Consider the following 20,426-nt stretch of genomic DNA (forward strand, 5'->3'; position numbering starts at 1 on the left):
TATGCTCCTAACACTGATCAAGGGCGTTTCCTTACACGATTATCGACAGTGATAGCGCCATGGCCGGGTGTGCCACTTTTGCTTGGAAGTGACTATAATTGTGTTCTAGAAGTCACGCTGGACCGATCATTCCCCCAACAGCCAACGCGCTGATGGTTGGAGCATCGAAAGCGTTCGCTGACTGGGCAGCACAGTGGGATCTCCATGATGCCTGGTGCAGTCGCAATTCCAATACGAGGACCTATTCATATTACTCGGGTGCCCATGCACTACATGTCAGACTCGACAGTTTCATGTTATTGAGTGACCTACTGTCCCATGTCACAGACTCCTGCTATCTGGGTCGCACTCACTCAGACCATAACCCTCACACTCTTGACTTTGCCTGGGAACGCCCATACCCACCGATCCCCACGTGACGACTCCAGCCGGATGTCTTATTGGACTCCCCATTCAGGGAATCGCTTTTGGCTCGCATTTTACAATACTTTGAGGACAATACTGACACTGCATCTACCCCACAGGTTGAGTGGGATGCGTTTAAAGTGGTCACACGGGGTCATTGTCTGGGCACGCAGGCGGGAATGAGACGACAGGCGGATAGGGATTTGATGAAGGTAGAATCCGCCCTACTGATCGGTGAGCAGGAGGCAGCGGGGGCGACGATAGGAGGTTAGTGACTGCCCGCGAACAACATGCTCAACTTCTAGATAGACTGAAGAACTTAAACTATGCTGCACACTTGGTGCACATGCACCATGCTGGGGATAAGCCAGGTAAGTTATTAACTTGACTGATACAACGAGACACCCAAACGTTACCGGTACTGTCAGTCTGCACCACACAGGGCGCCATTGTCTACATATAGAGAACTATACACAAGGCTTTTACGGGTCATTACGAGAATCTGTACCATTCCCGTTTACAAGCCACTGGAGATGACATCTCCAGGTATCTGTCGAACTACCGATACCAGCGATCACTAATGCGCAACGCAAAGAATTAGGCACACCACTTGCGGCGAAGGAACTTCGGGCAGTTATATTCTCCCACTCCAATGGTAAAACCCCAGGCCCAGATGGATTACCTGCAGAGTTTTATAAGGCCTACTCTACTATCCTCATTCCTGAGCTTTTACGGGTGTACGCGGCGGCAATAGAAGATGCTGCTCTCCCACCGACCCTGAATGAGGCGAACGTGATATCGCTTTTGAAGCCTGGCAGGGACGTGCTCAATATGGGATCATACAGGCCACTTGCCCTCCTTAATACGGACTACAAGATGCTAGTGTCTGTGCTGGCCCAGAGATCGGCGCCTCTGGTCCCTGCGCTAGTACACGCCGACCAGAACGGTTTTGTGCCAACCCGCAGCACATCTTATAACATTAGACGGCTATTTCGTGTGCAAAGTCTGGCCGTATCCCGGTGGCCTCGCTCGGGGTGCGTAGTTCTCGATCTTGAGAAAGCATTCGATTCTGTGGAATGGCCCTACCTCATGCAAGTGCTGGAAAAACTTGATTTGGGTGCTGCCTACCTTCGGATGGTGGAACTCCTTTACTCTGACCCTGTAGTGCGTGTGCGCACAGGCAGACTTTTCTCTAACCCGATCCGTGTTCCCAGAGGCACCAGACAAGGATGCCCTCTTTCCCCCTTGATTTTTGCACTTATGATGGAACCCTTGGCGACGCAGTTGCGTGCTTACGGTTCAGATTGGGGTATCCCCTTAGCTGACGGGGTGCACTCAATATCACTGTATGCAGATGATTTATTGATCTATATTAAAGACCTGACCTGCTTCCCATGCGCGCTCACTGCCATATTTAGCAATTTTGGGGATATGTTGGGACTTCGCGTTAATTGGGCGAAATCAGGTGTATATTCTTTCGCCGCGGACTCCCCGGAGTGCGATGTTGTAGTAATGGTTGAACGACTCCTCTGGTATCCAACCGTTTTTCGATGTTTGGGGATTCAGGTTTATTGTGAACCCGCTGATCTGTTGGAAGGTAACTTCACGAGAACAATTTCGTCACCTACAGCTCAAGTGTCCTTTTGGAACTCTCTTCCGCTGAATGTTCCCAGTCGTATTACACTGGCAAAGATGGATGCCCTGCCTAGGTTACTGTACTTCTATGCAAATCTACCGGTATATGTCCCAACTCGCATTTTCCGCGAGCTGGAAACTCTAACCAGACGATTGATCTGGAACGCGTGGCACCCCAGAGTTGCGTTGAGGACTCTTTATGCTGCAATGGAGAGTGGAGGATTGTCTGCCCCTAACAACAAGCTTTACTACCTGGCGACGCAGTTACAGTGAGTCACTTACTGGTAGACTGGGAAGAACTTGGGGGATACTGCCTCGGACGACGCAGTCATGACGGTACATGCGCTGTTTCATCCCTTAACTAAGATCCGCTGCCCTTATCAGCTACACCTCGTGGTGGCGAGGAAGTGCTATGTGAGGAGCCTGAAACTTACAAACGCTACCAAACCATTTGCTCCCAATCTACCACTGCTGGGTACACCTTGGGAGAGAGGCACACTTACAGAACCTACATTGGGCAGCTGGGCGGCTGCTGATTTGGAGAGCCTGGGCGACTTATTTGCAGATGGTGCGCTGCTCTCTTTTGCGACCCTAGCGGACAACACAGGACTACCAGCTGGGCAGCTCCTGACACATGCGACGCTCCAGCATACATTGACACGAGCCTGGGGAGCTCTAACAGAGGAGCCACCAACACATTTGCTCATCCAATGTCTGCATGAGATGGGAAACGGCTCTCACATAGTACATTGGCTCGCCCAAGCACTACACACACACGCAGTTCTTGTCACAGCGGCTGCGAGACAAATGGACAGTCGATAAAGGCCAGGACTGGACTGACAGAGAATGGGCGCAGGTACTGGCTGGTACACAAAATATACTGCGCAATGCACGTTTCAAGATCATACAATATTATATTGTGCACCGTGCGTATCTATCTCCGGATAAGCTCAATCGATACTTTGGGCTTGATACATCGCCATGCCCCAGATGCGGACTTGTGGATGCAAGACTCCTGCATGTACTCTGGACATGCCCTTCACTACACACCTACTGGACAACAGTGTCAGGTACTTTGGCAAAAGCGACAGGAGGCAGCTTGCCGCATACGTGGGAAGCTTGCCTATTGGGCTTGTTTAGAAGAACGAAACAGACGAAAGTCCAGGCGAGGTTCTGGGACCTGGGGCTGATAACTGCGAAATGTCTCATTACCAAGCGCTGGAAGAATAGTGCCCCCCTCAGGTGATTCACTGGCGCAACTCGTTTGACAACTGGGCAAGGACGGAAAGTGTAGCGCTGGATAGAGAGGAGACGGCGAGGCTCCGCATGTATCCCATAGCGCTGGACTGGGATAGCACCTTGACGGCTTACCACCAGGTGTGCCTACAGAGTGGCATTGTTTAGACGCTTGTGCCACTCTTCGCATAATTCCGGCTGAGTTTTACCCCCCCCCCCTCCTGCTGGGTACATGACTGGTCGCCCAGTTTGATCCTCACTATTGACATAGCACCATACATACCTGCTCCCTGCATGCCCCATGAACGTCACACGTACACACACATTCGCTGTTAGCCACCGCCCAGTCTCTCGTTTCCGAAATCTTCAGGTTGTTCTTTACATTTGTTAGTTTTGAAATAAAGCTTTGGATATATATTGCATTGCTGATGTGCGCAATTTGCCTTGATCCGCTGCCATAGCATAACCTGTGCTCCGAACTGAACAAATATCTCATGTTTTACCGGGAAACAGCTCTTGATTTATTCTTTTTTTTTCCTTTTATATTGTGAACTGCCACTGTTGATCAATATTCTCCCTTTGGCATAACTGTAACCAATGATACTGCCATGCTGTTCTAACTACTTTACTTTTATTTCGATCCTTACGACCAAGCTCCTTCATGTGTATGAACAACTGAAGCGATCTGTGACAAATATTCTGTATTACGGCATAGTTAATCGTTTTTTTTCTCATATGTGTAATGCTGTAAAATGACAAAAATGCAATAAACATATTCAAAGAAAAAATCAATTTATTAATGTTCGCAATAAGATGGCTAAAAGTGCTCACTGGGTTTTTAGATTCGCGGCTAAGATCGGAGACAGACGTATCAGGGATATGCTTCAGATCTATCAAGCCAGATGTGTGTCAATTGCACTATATGGGGCCGGAGTTTGGGGACATTGTTGTGATCTAGTTTGCAGACGGAGGAAAATTCTTTCCTCAAAAAGCTTCTATGTTTACCTACTTCCGCCCCAACTGAGCTGATCCATAGAGAACTGGAGATCAACTATCTGATAGATTTGTTATCCCTAAGGCCTCTTATTGTTTGGTGATCCATCTGGTTAAAGGAGGAGACAGCATTTAATGGATCTGTTATAGAGGACTGTCTCGCCTTAGATAATTATTTAAAAATCCCTTGGGTAAAATATATTGTCAACTGTTTTCTGGAAATTTTTGACATAAAAATAACGGCATATCCATGTGCTGCTGCCGCAATACCCAAAAGTGAGCTGAAGTCAACATTCTTAGTGCACAGAATGAGGAGGCGGTCATTAAAGACTGGGGTATTGTCTTCCGCACTGTTTTATAATAGCCAAATTGTTAAAGAAGGTTATCACCTATATCTATCCATGGTGACCAGGCCATCCCATAGATTTGCACTTATTAGACCTAGGTTCGGGTTGGTACACCATCTGGTGGCATCTCCCCAACTTAAAAACTATCCGACCGGACCCTGTCCATGTGATGGTCTATCTAATCAGAGCACCTTGCACTTTTTATTGATATGTAAACTTTACAAGAGTTTTCGTATTGCCTTTTTAAAACCTTTGTTTATCAAGTATGGTTCCCGAACTATTAAGGATGCAATGAAATTCATTTTAACATGCAATCTGCAGATATATGCTTTTTTACTGCTACATTTTTAAATCAATCAATTAATGCCAGGAAAAGTATGTTGTTTTAAATTCTATTCAAGTATTTTTTGTTAAATTCTGCATTATTTGTTATCCTATGTGTCGCTCATGTGCTTTTATGGTCATTTTTATATGCACCGAATAAAGCTTTATGAATTGAATTGTAAGAGGTATCCAGTCTCTATTGCAGGCCTGGTGCGTGTGCTATTCAGTGTTTCTGCCTATACAATGGCAGCCACAAGCAGGACCCCAACAATGATGGAGCGCCCTATGAGGAAAAACGAGCCCAGTGCGCTGCCCGTTGCCTTCTTTTGGTGTCCCTTGTCTGTGGGAACACCCGTCAATAATTGCAGGCAGATGGCACTGTATATCCAAATTGCCTCTTGCCGCGTGAGGAGTTCTGCCGGTTGGGCAGTGCAGTGGAAATCAGACGCGGGCCCGCCGTGGCCTATCCTGCCAGTGCAGACCGGCGGCTCGCATAGGTGCAGTGCCCCGCGACCTCCGTGTCAGCCGCTGGAACTCACCTCAGGATTTGCGCCCCCCGCGACTCGGAATCCAGGGAACCTCAGCACCGATCGTTAGGCAGCACAGCTCACTTTCAGTGCCTCACCGCAGGGCGCTCTCTGATCATTCTTTCAGCGCTGCCACAGGCTGTCCTCGCCAAGCCCATCTCACCGCCAGCAGCAGCCCGGGAACCGGCCTCAATTCCTGTTGTCGGTTCCAGTAAACTCCTCCTGCACCAACGGCGACAGATCCCGGCAGCCCGCCACAGAGGCTTCAATATGTGTACAGTAGATAGAGTTAATGGGTTTTCGGGGGGCAGGATGATCAAGGCGGCCGGCAGAGCAGCACTACAATGCAGCCATTTTGCCGTACGCCAAGCCACGCCCCACGGATGGAATTTTTACTTCCAATCCCAGTGTAAACATTTCGGAAATCATCCCTATCCTTTGGTCGGACCACAAAGCCATAATATTTACTATACAGGATAACGGGCAACTTAAACCATCAACTAGCACCCATACTGTGGTCGCTTATCAAGATTGGGCCAAAATCAACGTCCCAAATCTACAGGCCCTGCTACGAACATCAAAACCAAATTTAGACTCAGACTCTAATACTGTGGTTAACAGAGTAACCACCTGGGTTAAAACAGAGGTAGATGCAGCAGCCCCCAAAAAGAGCTTCTTGGCCAAAAGAAAAAAAATGTCCGAACCTTGGTACTCCGAAAAACTTAGGGAACAAAAAAAGCATGTAGAAAGTCCGAAAGAAGGTGGAGAGCTAGTTATGATCAGGAGAGAAAATGTAATATGCATATACTCTGTCAAAATACAAAAAACTGTGCCGCTCGCTGCATTTTTTTGTGGACACAGAGACCTTTCCCTTTCACCTGTCTTTTGGAACTTTGGATTGTTAATTCCTGACAACGGATTGCCGACCGAGGCTTTTTGTGGAAGAGCCCAGAGAGGGAGCAGGACTGCGAGGTCCAGGAGGCTGTGCGTGTAGGTGATCAAACGCACTTGGCCCTCTTCCCGCCCCCCTCTATCGTCTACTTAGCCACGCCCACATCCGCGAATCGCGGGATGCGCGTGGGCGAGCCCGTTATAGGCCGTTCGAGGCCGGGCGAGACCGGACTGGGCCAACCCTCTTTGATTTGTCTCCCCGCAGTACGCTGAAGACAGAGACGGTGTTAACCTCATTACCTCATATATGCCAATTGGAATAGACAACGATGGCAGGTCGGGGACTGAGGAGTAAAGCTGCTTCATCAGGCGAACTGGCTGCAGGTACTATGGATAACTTCATCACTAGAGCTAGCTCACACTTAGCGCATGAAATTACCATACTTGAGCGGCGGATCTCTCAGGAACGTCTAAATGTTAAAAGATCCTCACTGGGGCACATAATGAATGTTAGAACGCCGGAAAGGCGAGAGGACTGTGCACATAGGACAGACATTGGAACCCCCAATGTGCTGCAACTCCCAGGGGGTGCTGCATCTTTATGCAATGACGTAATTTTACAATCTACACTTGAAAATAATATTTCACCTAATGTGCAAGTGATGTCTGTAAATGATAGTCTAGTAAAGCAGGCTGGTAGGCAGTTACGGGGGAACTGGGAGGGTGCTATACCCAAAAGGAAACGTGTGACTGACAAATCAGGGGAGAGAAAGGCAAAGCTCGCTAAGCAAACGAGCTGCTTGCTCACAGAAGGAATGACCACCATAGAGGTTTCTGCCGCTCCCGCCCCCTCAGTGGCGGGTCCGCTTATAACAAATTCGGTTGATGTAGACACTAGTAGTCAAATATCACCGGAAGATGAGCACTGCCAATCTGGGTGTACTTTTTAAGAATCTGATTAAACCCCTCGAAGCTAGACTTGCTCAGTTAGAAGCGAATCTGCTAAATATAGAAAGGGCCACTTTGGCAGCTGGTGACGGCCTGAATAAGGTGAAGGATATGCTAGAAGAGGGAGTGAAGTGAAAGGACCAGGAGGAACTCCCAATACACACCTCCAACCCTATAACAGAGGGGGACTCGTTAGCACAGAACATTCTTATTACGAATGCTCCGCCCCAATCTCTGGAGGCGCATTCGACCACAGTTAATAACTGTGATCAACTCAGCAAAAAGAAAACGTCAGAAGATAGTTTTACCCCAAGTAAACTGATATTAGATTTATCCCCTGAGGTGAACCCCTTGGTAGTCGTGCTAACGGGTGAGCTGGTGTTGGAAGCATCTGCAAGGAAATCCTTTGCCTTGCTCAAAAATAAGGTTGTCAGCTGGTTGAGCAAAAATAGGCCCCTTCCCCCCCAATCTCGAGTGCGATTTTGATGCTACGTAGGCTACAATGGGTCTTCTCCCATGTCCCTCACGGTGTTCCCCAGGGCTCCTCCATCAGTCCGATTCTTTTCAATGTTTACTTGAAAGCACTGGTCACTTTAATTAAATCGCACAATATGACTACAGTAAACTATGCGGACGATACCCAGCTCCTTTTTTCTTGGGAGGGCGAAGATTCCATCTCTTTAGAAGCCTTCCATAACTGCCTAAGAGACACCGCAGGCTGGTTACACCAGAACTCCCTCCAGTTTAACTCCTCGAAAACCGAGGTTCTGTTCTGTCCCGCGAGCCGCATACCCCGCCCTCTGCCTGCTGAGTTCTGGCCCCCGGAAAACTCTAACAACCCGCTACCTGTTACCAGTGTTCGCAATTTGGGCATCATGCTAAATCACCAACTGAGCATGGAAACGCAGGTTTCAAGAACAGTCGCCACCTGCTCAGCCCTTATGCGCTCACTGCGCAAAATCCTGCCTCTACTACCACCTTCAGCCCGAGCATTGATAGTCAGGTGCACTATTCTTAGTCGCCTTGACTATTGTAATGCCCTCCTGTTTGAATCCCCTGCGACACTGCTGGACAGACTCCAACGAGTTCAGTCGGCAGCAGCCAAACTGGCTCTTGGTTGGACCAGGAGATCCTCGGCCACCGCTGCCTTGGCCGAGCTGCACTGGCTTCCTTTGAAGCAACGCATTGCCTTCAAAGCCCTTTGCTTGGTCTTCAAGGCACTACACGGTGCAGGACCTAGACCTCTTCAATGTCTGTTCTCGTGGTACATCCCCACCAGAACACTTAGGTCCGCAACCGCCTGCCTTGTGAAAGTACCCAGATGCAAGAAGGCCAGGACTGGGGGAAGATCCTTCAGAGTAGCTGCGGCCAAGCTCTGGAACAGTCTGCCTGCCGATATTCGCCAAATCCCTCACCTCCTACCCTTCAGGAAGCGAATCAAAACATGGCTCTTCCCCCACCCCTCTAAGCTCGCTCGCCCATAGTTCACCCCCCCCCGCCTAAAAACCCAGGAGTAGTTACCAGCGCCAGGATACCTGCCAGGTGACAGCCGCGCTCTATAAATGTTTTAAATAAATAAATAAATAAATAAGGCAACACTGCTAAAAAGATAAGTGGGGACTGTCTAGTGGTCAACTTTAGAGACCCAAGAATAGTTCACCACAGATGTTCATGGCCCCATCAAGATTTTGACACGACAATTCGGCCCCAGCCTCTGTCCTTCTTTTATCCACCAGGTTTTCAGAGCACCAATTGGGCAATGGAGGAAGGTTGGACGAGAGTGGGAGTGGGTCAAGGGAGAAGAGGGTACAAGGATAGGAGAGGATATTCCGAACCGCCAGGTCCATTTTTTAATCAGAATCGTTATAGCTGTCTGGACATGGTTGATTGACTCTGCTGTAATGAAGCGGGGGAGGGTCGATCAGAATTAGTGGGCAGTAACCATATGTTCACACAGCCAACCGGAAGTCCCGCACCTGTCCACGAAGCCACGCCCCTCTTTGAAACTCAAGACATTCAGCAGGGGGGGAGTAAGCACTTGACCCGCCTCGAGCGGCCACTTTCAAATAACACTGACCAGTCTGGCCAAAACTTAGGCGTATACATCGCACCCACGATGCAAGAATCGCAGGAAATAGCGAGAGTTAACACAAGAGGTTCAAATGGGGTTAAGGTGGGACAAGTTAATAGTCCCAATCCAGGATCCCTAACTATATTGTCGTGGAACTTGGCAGGGCTTTGTAATAAGATGGATTGCCCTGTTAGTCCAATGGCAAAAACACCAATACCAATCCCTTTTAAAAGACTTAATAGAGAAAGAAAAAAGCCAGAAATAAAGAAAAAGACAATGTATTTTGAGTGATACAGTCACATTAATAATTTAGCTATTAATAATAATCATGTAGGTATGTAATAGCTCATAATTCCAGCAGCCATTTCCGGTGCACCACCAATCCAGGGCAGAGCCAGGGGAAGCCTCGGACCACCTCCTCTTGAGACTTTGGCCCCCGGTGGTCCGGACACTGTGGACATTGTATTGCAGTAGGAGCAGGGGGATGTGACTTAAGTGCTCCTCACACTTGCTACAAGTTCCAGCTGCTTGGCACATCAGAGCTCTCAAGTATCCCAGGCTCAGGCATAAGAAATTCATCTATTCTGGTTTTTCTTTTTTCTTTGTATTTTGTGACAGTAGATTATAATTTTATAATAGGAAATTTAGGACTACAAGTTCTAGAATGCTAAGTAAAAACTAGATAGAGTGGCCTAATCTTATACGTTATGGAAAAGACTTAGTAGAGAAAGAAAAAAGCCAGAAATAAAGAAAAAGACAATGTATTTTCAGTGATACAGTCACATTAATAATTTAGCTATTAATAATAATCATATAGGTATATAATAGCTCATAATTCCAGCAGCAATTTCAGGTGCACCACCAATCCAGGGCAGAGCCAGGGGAAGCCTCGGACCATCTCCTCTTGAGACTTTGGCCCCCCGGTGGTCCGGACACTGTGGACATTGTGTTGCAGTAGGAGCAGGGGGATGTGACTTAAGTGCTCCTCACACTTGCTACAAGTTCCAGCTGCTTGGCACATCGGAGCTCTCAAGTATCCCAGGCTCAGGCATAAGAAATGCATCTATTCGGGTTTTTCTTTTTTCTTTGTATTTTGTGACAGTAGATTATAATTTTATAATAGGAAATTTAGAACTACAAGTTCTAGAATGCTAAGTAAAAACTAGATAGAGTGGCCTACTCTTATACGTTATGGAAAATTTGAGCACTGCACTTGTACCTCCTGGAGTAGGTGTAATGGACAAGTGATTTACATCCAATGAACTCTTTCTGATGGATACTGTAACTGCAAACTCCTCATCTTTGAATCCCCCAGAAGGTAGACTGGATCCCAAGACTATTGCCCACTGCCACGTGTCACCATGTGGCTTCTTAGTAAATCTCTACCATGCCAGAAATGATGGAGTAGAGCCGCAAATAAGCACCACCAAGAGCACTAACATCAGTTTCTTAAATGTTATCCTTCCGTGCTGTAATATGGGGAGCAATTAAAACAAACTGTGGGGGAAAGTGTGCTGAATTCTGACTTGGGACCTTATTATTATGTATACAAGTCCACTTCACATACTGGGAGGAGGGATAGTTGTGAGTAATCAGTGGTTATAGAGAGCATCTCACACAACAAGCGTTTCCCAAGTTAAGTAACTTGTTCTTCTGATGGATACTGCTGAATAGATGCCATCACAGACAAAATACATCTCCTGATGTCTTTTTTGAAGGAAATTTTGACACTGCACCATGGGGAGCCATCCACACCCGATATTTTGGGGATTCTCCAGTCAACTGCTTGTGCCTTGAGGCGATGTGCCAGCATACGCCCGCTCTGTTGCCTCCTGCATAATACTTCTGTTTAATTCAGTCTGCTCACGAGGGCTATAACGGCCATTAGAGGCCCTGAGCCAGAGTCATGGGCCAAAGCTGCAGAATGGCTATAACACTATTAGAACACTGGGAAGGCCCAGGCAGGACATATTTGGGGGGCTTGTGTTCAGAGCAACTTGAACCATTTCCTACTATTTCAAGTCTACATGATGCAAAACAATACTATATATATATATTTCATCGCGCCTGCCCGATTGCCATTTCAGTAACATTGTGATATATGAGCACGCTGCGCTTGAACTGTTCGAATAATTAGCAGTCAGAGTGAGTGGCAAATAAGCAACATCAATTTCTCGCTTGTAAAAACGCACATTCAACCTGTTTACAAGCCCCTGCCTAAGCCATCGATAAAAATGTTTTCTGATACCGCAAGGAATGCAGAAGCAGATGATGTGTTTAAATGCAGCCCAATGGAACGCCCTGACAAAGTCACAGTAAATGAAACTCCCAATTCACTAGAGGCATTGTTGAATAAATTGGAAAGACTTATGGAACGTGAGATCCGAAAATGGTGGGAAGCAACCTCACTGCAACGCTATCTTGAGGTCAAAAGAGTACCACGCGGATTACGTATCTACACTATTCCTTCCAACGAGAATCCGGACCCTGCGCTTCTCGAAGAGTGGTTGGAGTACACCGCAGAGTCCAGCGCCGGGATGTTGAAGATTCTCATAAAATTTGCCTAGAGTGATAGGGAGAAATGTCTGCAGGAAATAGTGGAGACAGAGGCTTTAATTGATGCAAATACTGAAATAGCTGACAAAGTTGACCTACGTGAAAAAATGAAAACTTGTTTGATCGCATATCAAATTAAATTAAGAAAACACACGAAATTCAATCGCGACGCAAATGATTACGAACAAGGAAAAATCCTTACCTTTGCTCGCAAATTTGATGCCCCACGAAGAGCCCTGAGAGGAAGAGGACTAAAGAGCACACAGTCCAAAGAAACATCAGAGTCAGCTGCGCGCACAGATACAGAGCAAACAGGAGAGGAAACTACTGGTACAACCACACCTTGAGTGGCAGAGGGCTTTTTTTAGAGGAGTTCGAATTAATGCACAACTCTCGACAAAGAGGGGGAAGAGGCAGACCACAGGCCCAACAAAGCCGACAAAGCTGAATAACAGGAAGACAAGAAGGGGCGGCAGATACAGGACGACAATTAGGAATGGCCACTCAAACACGCAGTCAGAGAAGCCTGAAAAAGTGAAACGATCTACAGATCTTTCCATCATTAATTTGACACAACACAAGCTATCTAAAGATCAAGAAAGTGTGTTGAAAAAAGGAATTACTTTTTGCCCATCTAAGAAATTGGAATACACTCAAACTTGCATTGATCTATATCTTTTCTCACGCAAATTGAAACTGCAAAAATTCTTTATATTAAGAGGTGAAAATTGATCACCCCTGGCAGTAACATCTGATGCTCATACTGAATCCTCTTCCTTGACCGGCACAGAGCTAAGAGCAATGCAACTTATTTCCAGTCAAGTACCAACGGACTCTCAAGACCCTCAATCTAATGTGACGGAAGTCATGAGATTTGGCATTAAACAAAGATCGGCACCTACGAATTTCAAACCAAAATCAACCTTTATACCAGTCTCAGCTTATGATGCTATTGATGTATTTGAAGAGGCGGTAAATCAAGATCTCTTGAGAATGAGAACATCTACAGTGCCTAATCCACGATACAATCTAACCAGAGGAGAACAAAAAGCCTTAAAAGAACTACTGACAAATAATATTCAAACCCTCTGATAAGGGTGGCAACGTAGTTTTGATGACAAGTCAATATTATACTCAGGAGGCGATGCGTCAACTGTCGGATGAAAACTGCTATCAAAGAATCAGTAGAGATGATTACATCAGAAGCATTGATCATTATCACAAGTTGCTCATGAAATGGGCAGAAAGCGGTATGATAAATGACAAGGAACATAAATTTCTTGCTTGCCCTTACCCTGTAACATCTACATTTTATCATTTACCAAAAATACATAAGGACACCAAACGACCACCTGGTATACCGATCGTCTCCTCAACTGACTGCCTAACTGACTCTATGTCTCAATACATTGACTTTTTCCTTGCAGACTTTATCAAGACTTTGCCTTCATACACCCAAGATTCCACTCATTTCATTAAGAACATTATGGATATACCATGGGAACCTGACATGTGGATGTTTACACTAGACATAACTAGTCTATATACTGTCATTGATCACCAAAAGGGTATACAGGCAGTCCGGTATTTTCTTAAAGGGAGATCTCTTGAATATTCTGAGCACAATGAAATGTTGTTAGAATTTGTAGAATTTGTTCTTCACAATAATATCTTCCTCTTCGATAAGCAACATTACCAGCAAATAAGGGGGACCGCGATGGGAACCTGCTTCGACCCCAGCTACGCAAATTTATTCGTGGGCTGGTGGGAGAAGCAGGTGGCCTGGGCGGAACCCTTTAATGAATATGTGAACTGCACTGTATCATGGCATAGGTAAATTGATGATTTATTTATCCTATGGAAGGGCCCTAATCACAGGCGGAGGCATACATTGATCAACTCAATAAGAACTCTCTTAACCTTCACTTCAGTGGACAGATGAGTCAAACCACGGTATCCTTTCTAGACCTCCAAGTTTTCATTCAAGATGATAGACTTTGTACGAAGCTGTTTAGAAAATCCACAGCTGTTAATTTGACCCTTGAGGCAAGCAGTAGCCATCAGACATCTCTGAAGAAAAGCATTCCCTAGGGGGAGCTACTTCGGCTCAAGAGAAATTGTTCAAATGATACAGATTTTGAACAAGCAGCAATAGATGCTATTGATCATTTGAAGGTCAGGGGACACAAGAGCGGTTTACTAAGCCAGACTTTGGAAAAAGTAAAGAAAATTCCACTCAATAGCCTTTTGAGAGAACGTAGACAAACCATTGAAAGTGATGTAAAATCAAGTAGATTTATCACCACTTTATCACCACTTTTTCTGGGGAAGCTGAGGGACTAAGAAAGATACTCTATCGGAACTGGCATATACTTAAGGCAGATTGGTAAACAGTTACCGGAACAACCACAGATAACCTTTAGACGCAGTAGATCATTGAAAGAACATCTAGTCAAGAGTCATTAACAACCAGTTCCCTTTGTCCCTAGACTACATGCCATGACAGGATTCCTTCCATGCTCTAAATGCAAGGCATGCAAGAATAGCACTAAGATTCAAACATTTCAGTTGCCAGGCAGAAAGGACATCAAGAAGATAAACTATTTCTTGACTTGTTCCACACCTTTCTGCGTTTACTGTTTAGTATGTCCTTGTATGAAAACTTATGTTGGCAGCACTAAACATCCCGCCAAAAAGAGAATTCTAGAGCATGCTCGGGCCATTGAAAACAAGGACCTCACCTATCCGGTGGCGAGACACTTTTCTGAAGTTCATAATAGTGACCGAACATTGTTGAAATTCTTTTGTATTGACCACGTCCCAGTGAGTGAACGGGGTGGAGATAGACTGCAAAGACTGTGCAGACTTGAATCGAGGTACATTATTGACCTGCATACCATTATTCCCTTTGGTCTTAACTCTGAAGAGGAACTTTCAATACATCTCGGATAATAACATCATGTTCCTTCCGATCCATTGGGCTGTATGTATATATACCTTCTCTGCCAGTAGTAACGTAAAATTCAGATGCCTTGAGTGTATGCAAGGATGTTATTTTTGAATGCTTATACTGTAATGAATTATTTCGCTTATCTGCATGAATTAGACACACCATCGGTAAAGTGGTATTGCCCATATAGGGCTCAATTTTGTTGATAAACTATGGATATAGCGGTATTGCCCATACAGGGCTTGATTTATATTTTTTTGTTGTTGCATAATTTACATGCGAAGGACTTTGAAAGATGAATTGTGGCCTTTTAGTTAACCATTTATTTAACTTTTGATCAGAAACAATTTGATTATACAATATTAATTAATTGCAAATCAGATATGTAGTGATATGGTTGCTTTTCTGATTATATAGAAAACCACTCTAAAATGGCCGCCAAAGAAACATTGATGTTTTTGTCTGGCTTTTGTGTTTATGAATTCACAGACAAAAACTTGACTGTTTTTTTTATGCTTTAAATGGCGGCAAACTTTGTAACCAGGTTGATACAGGGAAAAAAGGCATGTTCGCCGAAACGCGTCCTGTTTGTGCAATAAATTAATCCTTTACAACTGACCACCCAAGTGCGTCCGCTTCCTTCCTTGGTGTGGGGGACTTTTGGAGCAGATATGTATATATATATATATATATATATATATATATATATATATATATATATATATATATATATATATATATATATATATATATATATATATATATATATATATATATATACTACTATTATAAAGAGAGAACTTGCACCTTTGAGCCAGGTAAACTCGAAAACTACACCACCAATCTGAACACCCAAGACATCTTAGAAAACCTCAGGGCAAGCAGAAGGACATAGGCTACATAAAAATAAAAATAAAACGTTGTTTAAAATATTTACAAATAAAAATAAAGTAGTCCCTTGCAAGTAGCGCCGGCCGGGACGTATGTGTGAGGGGAGGAGCGGAGTTCACCAGCAACAGGAGGATCTGCGGAGCGGTGAGAAGCGGAGGAGCAGTGGATGAGGTAAGTGGGGGGGAAGGGGTGCGTTTACAAAGCCGGGGCGGGAGGCTCAAGGAGCGAGGCACACTCACACTCGACTGCGCAGTGGATCTGGAGGGATTACCTGAAGCTTTGTGACAAGAGCCCCCGCGGCGTGCTGAAGTGCGTGGGATTACACGCGCTGGTGGGAGGGCGTGAGAGGAATTCCCCCATCAAGGCTGGCGTGTGAAGTTGTTGTTTTGGTGACCCTCGTGCCGCGTTTTTGTGCCTGGTTTAAAGAAATCGACTATAGAACTCGTCACTGCTGAAGTTTTTCTCTTGTTTTGTTTGAAATATTTCATTTGATATTTGTATTTTCCAAATAAATGTTTATTGCCTGCCTCTGAATATCTAAGTGGAGATATGTTTAGCTGACATGTATGTGTTTTACTCTTGCTGCTCGTGCCAACATGCTTTGTTGTGGAAATGCACCAAGAAAAAATATAATATCTCTAACAAAACCAGAAAGGCAAAGCGAACCCTGGACAAACCTTCTTCTATGCAAAAAGCAGAGAGTGTTTTCATCTCGGTTCCTTAAAAAACTTAACAGATGTGTTTGCTTTCCTAAAACGGACGTTCGCTTCTTTCCAATTATTGTCCTTAACTGATGGTTTGTTGACAACTTGAGTAGCTGCCACTGAAGATGAATTACACATTGTTCTATAGCTGTCTCAAGAAAGGGGGTGAAAGGATGCGAGTTGAAGAAAATAATGGGACCCATACCTTCTGCCTTGAGATTTTTGCGGAGGCTACGCTGCAAGTTGGCCTCTGGCTGATTCTCTTAACAAGTGCATGTGCCAAACTTTTTACACACACTTGGAACTTCGGCCAATAGGCTCCAGCTGCAGAATTCTTCATTTCCAAAAAGTGACAAACAATAAATGGCAGCCTAATATACTGTATAAACAAATTGTCCAATCCAGCTGAATATGCCGAGATTTGAATGTTCATTGTGTTATAATCTTCTCAGAAGTGCTTGGAAAACTATATTTCGGTAGGGCTTAAAAAATAATTGAATATACACAAACTGGAATGACAACATAAGATTATGGGTGGAGATTTATGTACTTTTACATTTGTTTCCTATTTACAAACATTCTCAGAAGTACACCTGGAAATCTGCCTCTGACACGGGTTTTTTGGTGTACTGCTGGGAATGCCATTTGCTATGTGCCAAATACTCCTGTCCCCACGCTACATAGTGTACAACTCCGCATCAGGAGGTGAAGCCTCCTGTGCAAAATTCACATTTTCCCTAAGAAGAAATGGCTTCCTGTGCGCTTCAACTAAATATGGGTGTGATCCATTCCTTTTCCCATTCCGGAAGGGGAGTGCAAATCTGACCCTTTCCAAGATGGAAAGCGGTCGCAGAGGAGTTTTTTAAATTATAAAGAGAGAACTTGCACCTTTGAGCCAGGTTAACTCGAAAACTACACCACCAATCTGAACACCCAAGACATCTTAGAAAACCTCAGGGCAAGCAAAAGGACATAGGCTACATAAAAATTTTAAAAAAACGTTGTTTAAAATATTTACAAATAAAAAAAAAGTAGTCCCTTGCAAGTTGCACTGGCCGGGACGTATGCGTGAGGGGAGTAGCATGAGCGCCGGGAGGAGCGTCTGCGTGAGGGGAGGAGCGGTGTTCACCAGCAACAGGAAGAGGGGAGAACATGAGCGCCGGGAGGGTCTGCGGAGCGGTGAGAAGCGGAGGAGCAGTGGCAGCGCGGGGAGGAGCAGCGTATGAGGTAAGTCAAGTCGGGGGGGGGGGTTACAAAGCCGGGGCGGGAGGCTCAAGGCGCGAGGCACACTCACACTCGACTGCGCAGTGCATCTGGAGGGATTACCTGAAGCTTTGTGACAAGGGCCTCCGCCGGCGCGCTGAAGTGCATGGGATTACACGCGCTGGTGGGAGGGCGTGAGAGGAATTCCTCCATCAAGGCTGGGGTGTGGAAATATGCCGAACGCTGGGCTCGCCCAGCACGACAGACTGAAGCCGGGACGTGCAGCTTCGGAACGGCGTCTGAAGGATTCGCCTCTTTGTTTAGTGCCAAGTACCTCACAGGGCACGGCTTTCACCTTTGACCCGCTGGTGCCGCCTGAGGCTGTAGCACCACTGACGGGCCTCTCACCGTTCGAGGCGCCATTACCAACTAAGAGTGCAGGAGGGTCGCCGCGCACTTGACCTCACTGATGACTAAAAGCTGCCTTTGTCCAGTGAGGGCCTGACAGGGAAATAGGGGCAGAGTGGACACTGCGCATTCTCCAGTGACGCAGCGGACTGGGCAATGTCGCGGGGGTGCGTGCACAGAGGATTAAAATGCTGCCCCCAGCCCCTTTCTGCCCCAGGCAACGCTGGGGCGGACTGCTAGTATATATATATGTATATATATATATATATATATATATATATATATATACCAAACTTAGTCCAAGGATCAAATTTGAAGAAAGGAATGTCCGGGCCAGCTTATGCAGAAATACGAGCTTTATTGTGGCTCCACTTGACGCGTTTCGAGGAAAATCCCTCGCGATCATGTGCAGTTCAAGAAATAATAACCTAAATATTATTTTGCATAGGGAAAACTAAAACCCTTTCGTTGATGTTTAGAAACATCTTTCTTTTTTTCTTTAAAACAATTGCAAAAACACCCTCAAAGTAGCAATTTGGTGTTATACGTGCAAGCTGCCACGGTGCCATCTCATGTACCCCACTCCTTGTACCCCACCTCACTCACCAGCTGCCTCCAGGGCCACCCGCAGCTCGTAGGAGCTCATGGTGCCAGATCTATCCAGGTCGTGCTGTAGGAAGATAGTCTGAAAAGAAGAGGAATGTTTGGTCAGAGAACATGCTGGGGTGTAGTCTGTGAGGAATATTCCTTCTTCCTCGCTGGGTTCCTCCTTACATTTAACCCACCCTCTGAAGACTCCACACCCTCCTCCTTCACTAGCACCCTTCTCTCCTGCCCCCACAACTATCTCCAATTAGGAGCTGGATGTAGGGATGCATGAGTGCTGCAGCACCCCCAAAATAGCCATGCGGGAGTCCAGATGAATATGCTATCAAGAGTTGTTTAGATTTTGTTTTTATCTTACAATATTTATTGTTTGTTTTTAAAGACAGAGGTTTAAATGTCAGGCTATGTCTTCTGACATATTGCTGTTTATTCTTTTAGCAGAGAGATTCGTGCTTACTTTTCTTTCTTTGACTCCAAAGTGAGAGTATTTTGTAGACTGAACTATAGGACAGTCTTACTGGGGCACAGGGAGTGCAATGTCAATTTTATTCTAACACACAGCAACATGTAAATAAATCGACAACATTTGTCAATATATATTGCTCATTAGAAAAGCACCGAAGGCATCGTTTTTTACATTCTGAATTGTGATGAAAACAAAGATTTTAGGCGAATAAAATAATTAAAGATATTTTTCTTGGTGATACATAAATGATAAATATTTGCTTAAACAAGATTTTCACATATTACTGTATTTGCACTTGATAGTTTTATGAGTAAAACTGAATGTGAACATTGGATGGCCATAAGAATAGAAAATGTGCTGTCTATAAAATACATGACACTACCACACTATGTTTTAGTAATATATTTGTAACCATGTTCTCCAAAATGCACCACCAGTTACATACACTATACTCATCACTCTCCTTCTAAATACATTTTCTAGGCTTTGGTTGAAGTTTGGACTCTTACCAATCCCTATGACTTCAGTGATGTAACATTGATGGCTGCACCTCCACTCTGAAAACTATTCCAGCACCACTGCTATCAGCTACAAATCATCCCCACTGGCATCAGTTTACAGACCACCCTAGCTCATAGATAATAAAAGCAAGAAATTAGGCACGTTGCCAACTGGATACAAATGGCACGTGGAACAAAAGCACACCAGTCAGTAGTACGAGTCCTGCCGCATCAATGGTATCGCACCAGTAGAAGCAAAGGCATGTCGGCCAGTTGTGATGCCTGCAGGGATTGAAATGTACCACCTCACCAAGTTGGTGGGGTGGCCAAAGTAAAAGCCCCCATGAATTTGTAGCTTTTGGTGGGGCCCCTTATGATGTTGGGACTCCAATAAATAAAACTGAGGCGGGGATGCTCAGCAGTCATGTAGCAATGCCTGAGACCATATTCTCTGTGTGGCTTGTAATTTATTTATAGGCCTTTGGTACCAGGTCTGACACCCAACCAGGCACTGGGCCAACCCATGAATGGGCATGAACCCCGCCAAAGACCAGTTTGCCTGTCCTCACCACACTGGAGCACCTGAGGGTTCTTGAATCTGCAGGACGTGCCTCTGCTTTGCTCGTGGCTATCACGGACGTCCGCACATACCAGCTACCAGTCTCCACAGTAGGAGGGTCAAATTGCGATGTTTGCTGGAGGCCTGCGGTTTGCTCTGCATGGGCCCAATTCACAGAACTAACTTAAGACGTATGTCTTCAGTCT

General features: G+C 45.4%; 1 protein-coding gene across 1 annotated transcript in view; it reads right to left on the reverse strand.

Moving 5' to 3' along the window:
• Nucleotides 1–20,426, reverse strand: part of LOC147706800 (calpain-1 catalytic subunit-like) — a 668,045-nt gene that overhangs the window by 54,066 nt on the left and 593,553 nt on the right. The window contains exon 17 of the mRNA XM_086925931.1: nucleotides 18,696–18,774. Coding sequence (XP_086782057.1) covers nucleotides 18,696–18,774 — 79 coding nt within the window. The remainder of the gene's footprint in view (nucleotides 1–18,695; nucleotides 18,775–20,426) is intronic.

Source organism: Lissotriton vulgaris, chromosome 6, assembly GCF_964263255.1.
Source record: "Lissotriton vulgaris chromosome 6, aLisVul1.2, whole genome shotgun sequence".
Taxonomy (NCBI): Eukaryota; Metazoa; Chordata; class Amphibia; order Caudata; family Salamandridae; genus Lissotriton; species Lissotriton vulgaris.